Here is a 10677-nt window from a genome sequence, read left to right on the forward strand (position 1 = left end):
AATTTGATATTGGAATAGGTGGAACAGATTTTGCACTGGATCAAAAACCCCTGAAAGTCTCCAGTATTTTCACTGCAGACTGGCCTTTGTCAAAGGTCACTGTAAGAAATGCAGGTAGCAGTGTGGCCTGGACCGACAGGGAGGATTTAATAAAGGAGGTTAAGTAAGCTTCTGATTGTTCAGGTAACCCCAGGAGAATAGACTTTCTTCACTCACTGTTGAAATCTGCTTGGAATGTGTTTCCCTTTTTGTCCAAATATTCCTTTCCATTGTATTACTGCATTTCATTATAAAAACAGATACTGAAATGATTTTGGTGCTGACATTACCTATGTTGGAAATCTACATCTGTTTTCAGAACAAATTGCAAAAGCTGTTTTAGTTGTGTATTACAACAGCCTGCCTGATTTAAACAGAGGCACACACTCACTCACACACTACACACTCATTCACACACTACACACACTGACACACAGTGACATACTGCCTCAATATGTTGCTCCTGCAGCTATAGTGAGGAGTTCATCTTTGGCACTGTCATCTGCTGAGCATGGTGAGGCCTTCAAGAGATGCTAAAAAAATAAGGAAGAAAGCTATTTTTTGTTAGTTTCCCTGCAGCACTATGTGTGTTGATTGGAGAAAAACCGGTGGACTGCAGTGTTTTGGTTTTGTGTTTTTGAATGCTGTGTTTTTTTAAATTGCATGAGGTGTTAGTCCACAAATTGCTGTGAATAAAGACATTGAATAACACAGGCGATACTGATGAGTCCTGGAAGCCATTCACCCTGAAAGGGGAATAATGTGATTTAGCAATTATTTCAACCCACCACTTAGCAGAGATTAGTGATGTTGACATCAAGGGAATCTGCCCTTGACTTTCTGAGACTGCACTATGGAACGTAGTTATTGACTTGTTTCATCCTTGTAAGATAACATTTTTAATGTCTTTCCAAAATAGGTTAATTACATTGGTTTTCAGCGGTAGCAGTAAATATTGAATACTTTTTATGACCGAAATTAAGATCGTGTGGCTGCCTGCTTTCAAGCTGTTCTCGGCTTGTTCAGAGTTTCTCAGTTCCAGTGTTTCATCATTTATTTTAATGTCATTCCAAAGTAGGTTAATTACATTTGTGTTCAGCAGGTGCTGTAAGTATTGAAAACGGCTTGTAACAGAAGGCATTGTATTGCTGTGCTGTTGGTATTCAGTTTTTACATCTATAACTGATTCCACATAGACTTGCCTACAAGGGAACCGGAAAACACTGAATTTCTTTGTGTGATTGTTTTTATTGGTGCAATTTGTTATACTTCTGGTCAGGATAAATCTTACTCCACGTTGGTTTAATTGGTTCAGAAACCAGGTTATCCAATAGAAAATTGGCCTTCATGAATATTTAAATAAAACTTGAATGTGTCTTGATAAGCATTGATTGAAGTCACTCAAGACTTCAGTAGATTCTCAGGTTTGTATAAGATGAAATAGGTACATTTGTGAAATTTAAAGCATTTACAGTTGGGTAATCAGATCCTGTAATTTTATAAAGTGTATTCTCAAACTTACATATTCCTTTCGAAACAAAAGATAATTGTTATGGGATGAATTCACTCAACATTTCCAAGTTGTTCTGAATGTGAATGTGAAGTAGGGCTTCTTAGCTCCTGAGTAGACAGAAATGTGCTGAGGTCGCTAGGATACATCAGAATGTTTTGACATTATGACATATTTAAACATAATTGGTTGTTTTCGGTTTTCAGTCAAAAAGAGAAAACATAAGAGCCCATTTTCAACAGCCGTTCTGACACTGCCTGTTTATTTCAACCTTTTCTGCTAGTTTGTGAGGCTGATGGATTTGGACATCAAGAGCAGTGTAGGTGCAGGTCTTTTTCTTCCATGTTGCAGTCTATTACTATCTAGACTTGTTATCGCCATAATGTATTAAAAGAAAATAACCTCAAACCGTGATGACTTTCAAAAGCTATTTAATAATAACATGCATGATGTCTGCGGAGTCAGGTTAGTGTTTAGATCCTCATTTTGCAGACACTTTAGTGGTTATGGAACACCTTGTGAATCTGTAGTTTGCTAATGGAGTATATTTTCATAGCTCCTGACATCAAAACAAACACATTTTGGGTTAATGCCATCTGCTTATGATATAAAGCTTATCTGTTTTGGCTTGCCTTGCTGTTCAGAAGGATCGCCTTCCACGATCAAACGTCTTATCAGTTCAGAGATGGCTGATGATGTATTTTTATAATTTTGTCTTTTCCTGGAGCTTGTGTGTGTGAAACCTGGTGGGTCAGCATTCTTGTTTTAGTCATTATTAATTTATTTTGCTTATGGTTTTTATCCAAGGTGACGCTCATTTAAAACAGTTACTGATCAGCTGTAAAAAAACGTGTAGTGTTTTCACTGACTTAAGTAAGAAATGCTGAAATTGCTTTGTGTGCACTGTATACACTGGAAAGCAAAGTACATTCACAAATAGCTCCACATGAATGAAATTAGGGCCTGGATTCTTATCTTATCCTTATCTTTTGCTTTACTACAAAATAAACGTTAAGGGAAAAAAAATACCCTTTAACTGCAGCAGAAGGAAAGTACTGCAAGCAAATAGCGCATTTTCTAAAGTTTTAATCTTGAGGGCATTTAACAATCCCACATTTTATTGAATTGTGACTTAAACCACCACCCCACACATACAAATATTTGTTTTAGAAGCAGGAGTTTTTAGGAAAGTCTTCGTGAAATCTTTGACCCATAGTGGACAACTGAAGTCTTGAAATTCTGTTATGTATCATATTATATTTATGTATAATAAATTATAGGATTGCTCACCTGTATTTATGCACTGTCTGCTGCGTGGGGGGGGGGATTGCGCTGTAACTGCTGGGGGCTGTGCCGTGCGCCCGCCTGTGTGAGCTAACCTGTCTGTCCCCGCTCGCAGGCCTCGCTCACCCCGGTCAAGTCGGCCGACGGGAAGGAGGAGGAGAAGGAAAAGCCCAAGCCCAAAGAGCCCATCACGTCCAGCCTCCTGGAAAACTGGAACAAGGGCGAGGGGCTCGGCTATGAGGGCATTGGGCTGGGAATCGGGCTACGTGGCGCCATCCGACTGCCTTCCTTCAAGGTAAGGCCTACCCGGGCACTCTACCATAGCCAGCTCACAGCACAGCCGTGGAGTTTTTTAGGCCTCAGTGTTGATTTCCGTTACTCAACGTCTTTACAATCTGTAGATATATACCCAGGGCTAGATTAAGGTTGTGGCCCTTTGGTGGAGGCATATTCATGGGTGATTTCTTTGAGGAGATGGGTGATCACAATTATCATGAATATTGTTTTTCAGATAGCCTATTCTTGCTATATATATTTATTCAAGAAGGGGGTCTTTCTTACTGTTTCGATGAAACACCTGGTCGGATCGTCCGTAGGCCCTAGGCACAGTGCCCACTCTGCCTGTAGGGTAGTGCGGCCCGGCAGGTACCATGTCTGGTGTGATGTATTCACTCCACCCGGTGTCTTACGACGTCTTGCCACAGTGCTGTAGTTAAACCTAACCTTTTAAGTCTTCCAAAGGCAGCAGAATAAAGGTTATATCGTGAGATATCGTCTCGCAGAGCAGAATGGTTTGAAATAATCGCCGCCTTGCTGCGGGTGTGGGAGCGTCGAGTGCTTCCCGCCGCCTGACCGCTGTGTGCGCTTGCTGTGCAGGTGAAGAGGAAAGAGCCGCCTGACCCCGCCTCCTCAGGGGACCCCAAAAGAGTGCGCCCCTCCACACCTGTGGACGACGAGCTGGAGGATGAAGGTGAGGCAGCAGGTCAAAGAGCCCATATTGTCCAACTGTGCATAAGAGCTTTCCCAGTTAGACATGAACTGTAACATTTCAAAACAAAGCACTGACGTATGTATAAGGGTAACCTTTTTAACACCTGGACTTTATAAGAAACGTTTTCCTAATAAAATAAATTCCTTTGTTCATCACACATACACTGTTTAGTAGTGCAAGGTGTCCTTTAGTGTTGCTCAAGATCTAGATCTAGTGAATTACAGAAATCGCCTTTAGTTATACAGTCCATTTGGTTAGTACAAGACAAGTAGAATTTAAAATCTTTCAAAGCTTGAAAACCCAGTGAAGTTGTCAGTGTATGACTGAAGCCAGGTGAGGGGTTTTCGTCACAAGGTTGCGACATGGTCTGTATGCACAGATTGTAAGATCAAAACTGAGATCGCTCAATGCCAAAACAGTCAAAAAGAAGCTCAAGTGAAAGGTTTCAGTTCCCATTGTCACAATGCCAGCTGCATCAATGTCGACAGCATTCCTTGCCATCTCTCTCGTGACTTCCTGTCACTGCTCTATGGAAGGTTTGCTGTCTTATTAAATTGTTTCCTCCTTCTAAGATCAAATTTATTTTAATGTCTTTACACAACAGGTTAATTACATTTGTATTCAAGGAGAGTAGTAAAGTTAGACAACTGTTTGTAATAGAAAGCATTGTATCACTGTGCTGTTGGTATTTAGTCTTTATACATCACTGATTCCACTTTGACCTGTCTAGAAGAGGACTGGAAAACACTGAATTGCCTTGTGTGATCATTTTAAATTGTTAAGTTAGTTCCATTCCTGGTCATGATAAAGCCTATTATTGAGCCGAGCGACTGGGCTTTCTCCCAGGTGGCTGTGATTGAGCACCCCTAGGTGAGGGTGTGCATTAATCAGCCAGGGTTCTCTTGTTCTTCGGTATATCAGAGACTCTTGGGGAAATGAGCCAGGAGCCTTCAAGCACGGAGAGACATGTCTTTCCTCTATTTGGCATTCCACACTACTTTAGGCCACTGTGGAACTTGCAGAATGAGAAATGGTTAATTCACAGGCCCTCATTCTTCCCAAACAGCACGGGGATTGTAGCCATGAAGCTACAAATATTGGCACATCCCTATTTTTTGGTTATTAACGATGCAAATAATAAGCGATTCCAAAACTGGAATAAATGTTTTGCACCCATCCTTAAGCAAGGAACATTTTTACAGCAGCATGTGTGTTCCCATGTTTTCTGCAACCCCTTGCTGAGATCTGCGTGTGAAATGTATTCAGAGTCAGAGGACCTGCCTTCAGATGTGTCCAAGAAGGATGGAGATGTCGGGCAAGTGAAACGCCGCCACTCCAGGCCTCTGGAGTTGGACAGCGAAGGGGAAGAGGAGGAGGAGACATCTGGGAAGGAGGAAGAGGAGTCCTCTTCAGACAAAGAGGAGCAGGATGAAACGGAACCTTCTGAGAAGCTCTCTTCTGACAAGGTAGTGTCTATGGGATTTACCAAGATCGTTTTCGTCCAGCTCGTGGTTTGTTTATTTTTTTTAAAGCTTTGACTTTCAATTCAGTAGTAACCCATTTAACAGCCTTTTTTAAATGCTATGGTATTTGCATTGGGAACTTTTTTATTGCACACTAACAATGTTATGCAGACTAATACTGTTCATGTAATTCTGTGTGCTGCCATTTGAAATTTGCCTCTTTTCAGCCAAGCTCTTTTTTCACATTCCATTGGCTCTTTCGATATGGCTCTTGAATGAGGCGAAGCGTCAGTGCAGGAAAAGCTGATTTCCTGTGGTCTTTTCAGGATGTCGAGGAGTTGGAAGAGGAGGAGGAAGAGGAGGAGGAAGATGAAATTGAATCTGACACTAGTGAGAAGGAAGAGTCTGACTTCTCAGATGAAGGCAAGAGATTTTTTATCTTACATGGCCACAGAATTTGTGTAGAAACTAAATGCAAGGACCCCTTTCTGAGTGGTGAATTAAAGGAATTTCATTTTCTTTTTGGTTTCTTCTCAGAGGTTTTCAGCACAGCCTCCTCAAAAGCTGAATCATCTTCATCGTCATCATCATCCTCATCATCAGAGGAAAGTGAAGACTCCTCAGAGTACGAGACCAGCTCTGAGGAGGAAGAGGAAGTGGAAGACCAGGAACAGACTCGGGTGTCCTCCTCTGATGAGGAGCAGGAGGAGGAAGAGACGGAGGCAGAGGAGCTGGTAGGACTTAAACCTCCGACACCTCCCCTGGCTCCTCCCCTCTCGGAGGCCGTGGATCAGTGTCTGCTGGGGGAGGCGAGGAAGAGCCTGGAGGAGGTGGGGCTGAGGGACGAGCTCCAGGACAGAGTTTCCCTGGAGGTGGAGGATTTGAGAGCAGCACGCCATGAGGAATTTACAGCAGACGAACCTCTAACTGAATCGGAGCCTGATCTCAGGCCACCCTCACCCAAAGGAGTGCCAGGTATGGGAAATACTTTTCACCAGTGCAGGTGCTGTGGGCACAAACCAGTTTGAAACCTGTATCAGTAAATTGTCATTTGCATTACATTTTCTCCTTATATGACAGATTTTAAATGTAATTGAATGTAAGTAACTTGCTCTCGAAGGCGACGGTGTAGAATTGGGGGAGTGTAGTTTATAATTTAACTGCTGCTTGACAGTATTTAACTGGAAACTGAATGACATTAAGATTAATTTTAAAATGACCTCTGTCTTGGCGGTGTTGACATTCTGATCTGTTTAATAGCAGAAGAGCCTGACATTGAAGTGGAGACAGAGGTTCCAGAAGTGTTGAAGACCGAACCCCTTGAGGATTTCGGGAACCTCCGACCCCCCACACCTACGGGTTCTCTGGCTGACAGCGACCTGGATGTACGGCTCAAGAGCAAATTCTCCTCACCCACAGTAGAAGATGAGGAGGGTCTACCTCGGACCCCTGGCCGCGAGGCAGCAGCGCTGTTGGACGTGGAGGTGCCTGTCACCAAGCTTCCTCTTTTATGCTCAGGTCCACCTCCTACTATTGAGATCGAAACCCAGGCCCCCTTGTTACCCCCAGGGCCTTTGCCTGAGCTCCCAATTGCACCCAAGCTGCCCATGGAGGAGGAATTACCAAGGACACCCGGGAGGGACTTTGTGAGCAAGGCAGCCAAGTGTTTAGGAAAATCACAGAGCACAGATACCGTGCCAAACACACCAGGCAGCGATGCACCTCTGACCGGGAATAGCCTGACACTGAGTTCGCCGCACATCCCTGGCAGCCCTTTCTCCTACCCCTCCCAGTCCCCTGGTGCCAGCGGTGGGATACCAAGGACTCCTGGTAGGGATTTCACTTTCACCCCTACTTTCCCTGAACCTTCCATTGCTGCATCTGCAGCACAACCTGGGCTTCATGGGAAATCCTCTTCTGACAGCTTGGAGGACAGGTTACTGTTCAAAGAGCCAACTATTGCTTCACCCCTGAACAGCATGATCCCTCCTGCTGCCTTCCCCTGCCCCCTACCTGCAGGCTCACTTAAAGATTTTGAACTGCCTTCGCCAGGTGCTTGCCCTCCTTTGGCAACACCTCCCTTAAATACAGCCATTGTGCCAAACGAGCAGCCCATTGGCAGACCTGAGGATCTTACTTTGCCTCCTGATGTCACCCCACCCAAGAGGAAGCCAGGACGACCCAAGACGAAAAAGACATCTCCAGCACTGTCTCAGTCCCTTGAGGACCAAGAGCCCAAAGTGGCTGCCGAAGTCTTGCCTTCCCTGCCGCGTGATTTGCCAGTCACGGATTTGTTTGGGAGAGAAATGGATGCCGTTGCAGCTTCTGCTGCTGCTGCTATTGCTGCTGCTGGTGTAAGGGATCCCTCTGCGGTGTCCCTGGACTTCAGGGAAGAATGGGAAGAGACAGAGGTGGCACCACAGGACAAGATGCCGCTTAAGGAGCTGGAAAACAAGCTGCCGGAAGACGTTCTGGACCAGCAGGAGGAGCAGGTGCTGAAGCCCCGGCGGCACAGGCGCAAGCAGGAGGAACTGCTGCTGGCCATGCACTCCCCTGTTGCCTCCCCGCACCGGCCCACCTTCTACCCCCGGTCGGAGTTTGAGGAGATGACCATACTCTACAACATCTGGAACGAGGGCATCGACGAGGAGGACATCCGGCACCTGCAGATCACCTACGACAAAATGCTGCAGCAGGACAACGGCATGGACTGGCTCAACGACACCCTCTGGGTTTATCACCCTCATATCCTTTGCCTCTGAGGCCCGCAATGGGCAAAGGTGAACAGGCTGTACCCCAGGTTTTCTGAGCTGTTGCAGTGAAGTTGCGACAAAAAGCATCCTTGTTAGATGTACAACAGTAATCCTTTTCGCACGACACATAGAATTTGTGTAACTTTCTTAGGTGATGTTCTGATTCAGAATGTCGGTAATCTGGTCATTTTGTTGCTTTGCCTAATCTCTTCTGAACGGTTTTCCTTTTACCCATGGTTCTCTGAGGTGTGGTTTTTGCCTTAATTCCCTTGTACCAACCTGCGTCCCAGATGTCAAGAAGAAGAAGCGGGATGATGGGATGCGGGACCATGTGACAGGCTGTGCCCGCAGCGAAGGCTATTACAAAATTGACAAGAAGGACAAAGTCAAATACCTCAACAGCAGTCACCCAGTCACGGACGAGCCTCCAGTGGACACTCAGGTAAGAGCTGGCTTGGCGCTCTGAGGAGCTGTGTCTTGCGCAGAGTGTTGACTGTGCAAGAACTATCAGGATGTACAGTTAGGGCTTGAGTCCCATGCTATAGTTTGGGTTATGCCAGCTGAGTGCAAAGACAGCCTTTGTAAGATGGGGGTGGCTTCTCGTCATTTTTAAAAAAACAAACCAGGAACTTGTTTTTATATGTAAATACTGCAAATTCTAAACCTCAAAAGTGCTAATGATAAATCCCAGCTCCTCCCTTCTGCTGTTTTGATACAATGTAACAGCTATGAAAACCAAAAGTCTTGACTGGTAGCAGTTTATTTTTTCTGTACATTTCATATTTTTCTTCTATAAAATTTAGCGAAATGTAAATAAGTGCAAAAGACAATAAGATGGTAAAGAAAAAGTGAGAGTTTGTGTGCTTGATGATGTTTATACACAAAAGAATTCTAGAACTGCTTCCTTGCTGTAGGAAGTATTCTTATTTGTCAGAAACACTGGACCTACAACGGGGTGTCTGCTGGCGTTGTTGACTGAAATGAATGCACAGAAGAAGGATTGTTGTATTCAGGACTCAACACAACTCATGTTGTGCATTTCTCTCCAGGGACTGAGTATCCCGGCGCAGCCTCACGCGTCCACGCGAGCTGGGTCTGAGCGCAGGTCCGAGCAGCGGCGCCTGCTGTCCTCCTTCAGCTGCGACAGCGACCTGCTCAAGTTCAACCAGCTCAAGGTAGGCGCCCGCTGAGTCCCTGCTGTAAGGTTCTGGACTGTGCAGAAACTTTGAGACTGAATTCTCCATTCTTACATCACGCCTCCAACAATTCACCCCTCCTTTGTGGCAGACTTGTAAGACAGAGTTGGGCGGCAGTATCTCACACTCACGTCCTTTCAGTTTCCATTCTTCCTCTGGACACCATGCATTGATGGCCCTACTCTTTGCTTGGCTGCTGCTTCGGAGAGCTCCACCAGCCGCCTCCTTTACGTCCTGAAAAGAAATGCTCTTTATTTCTTTGCAGTTCCGCAAGAAGAAGATCAGATTCTGCAAGAGCCACATCCACGACTGGGGCTTGTTTGCCATGGAGCCCATTGCGGCGGATGAAATGGTGATCGAGTACGTGGGTCAGAACATCAGACAGGTAGGAGCAGCCTCGTGGTTGGGTTGGGACGGTTCGGCTTTTGTCCGGAGCCGACAGGGCCCTGATGAGGTTTGCCTTTGCTCAACCGTGTCCTTCAGGTCATCGCAGACATGCGGGAGAAGAGATACGAGGATGAGGGCATCGGGAGCAGTTATATGTTCCGAGTGGATCACGACACCATCATCGATGCAACAAAGTGTGGTAACTTTGCCAGGTTCATCAACCACAGCTGCAATGTGAGTTATACTGTACTGCTTTTGCTATCATTTTCTTTGTCAATATGTTAGAAAAGGCAATTATGAGTTTTTGTGGAAATGTTTTTATTGGTAATAAAACTGACCTTGAGGGTTTTGAATCTGAGCAGTCTTGCAAAGATGGATGTAAACTGCATATAATATTGATAACTCAGAACTGGACTCTGGGTCATCTGCTTCTCAGCATTTATTTTTGCTGTCTCCCATAGTTGCCCATAGTCTTTTATATGTGGCAACAAAGGTTTAAAATGCAGTCTAATAATGTAAAATAAGCAAGAATGATCTAAAGGAGCGATGATACCTTATAGTGGAGTATCACCTATTAGCAAAACTGTAGTAGAAATTCAATTTTAGTGAAATATGAAAACGGTAAGTTTATTAGTTCAGTTTTCCATCATCACAGACTTGATTGCCCTGTCCCTGGATGATGTTCAGTGTTTTGAAAAAAGGCACTGGTGACTAATCTCACCCCATCCCCACCCAGCCTCTCCAGGCAGTTGTATGGACAGCCGCATGTAATCCGATAGCCCCAGGAGAGCTCCATCATTGCTTCACAGCATCTGTACAGAGTTGGTGCTTGGAGGGTTGGCAGCCGGCAGACTGGTGCTGAGAGAATGGCGAGGGGGGGGGTGTTTACTGTGCCCTTCGCCCCTGTGCCTGTGATTTTTGGCTCCTGCAAACGGCAAGCATTTGGGGACAGTCTGACAGCCTAACAACGCGTGTAAGGCTGCCGGCCCATCAGATATGCTGCATGTACTGCTTTGCCTGGTTTGTGCCTGGGGTTTGCCTCCAAACAAAGCTT

General features: G+C 45.1%; 1 protein-coding gene across 3 annotated transcripts in view; it reads left to right on the forward strand.

Moving 5' to 3' along the window:
• The window catches only part of setd1ba (SET domain containing 1B, histone lysine methyltransferase a), a 35931-nt gene that overhangs the window by 20875 nt on the left and 4379 nt on the right, over positions 1-10677 (forward strand). For 2 of the 3 annotated variants that reach the window (XM_069182353.1, XM_069182351.1), the window contains 10 exons: positions 2949-3128; positions 3710-3803; positions 5091-5290; positions 5614-5710; positions 5825-6262; positions 6548-8031; positions 8315-8482; positions 9090-9215; positions 9502-9621; positions 9720-9857. In XM_069182353.1, the coding sequence (XP_069038454.1) occupies positions 2949-3128; positions 3710-3803; positions 5091-5290; positions 5614-5710; positions 5825-6262; positions 6548-8031; positions 8315-8482; positions 9090-9215; positions 9502-9621; positions 9720-9857 (3045 nt within the window). The remainder of the gene's footprint in view (positions 1-2948; positions 3129-3709; positions 3804-5090; positions 5291-5613; positions 5711-5824; positions 6263-6547; positions 8032-8314; positions 8483-9089; positions 9216-9501; positions 9622-9719; positions 9858-10677) is intronic. The other variant, XM_069182352.1, reaches the window with a different exon arrangement.

Source organism: Lepisosteus oculatus, chromosome 22, assembly GCF_040954835.1.
Source record: "Lepisosteus oculatus isolate fLepOcu1 chromosome 22, fLepOcu1.hap2, whole genome shotgun sequence".
NCBI lineage: Eukaryota > Metazoa > Chordata > Actinopteri > Semionotiformes > Lepisosteidae > Lepisosteus > Lepisosteus oculatus.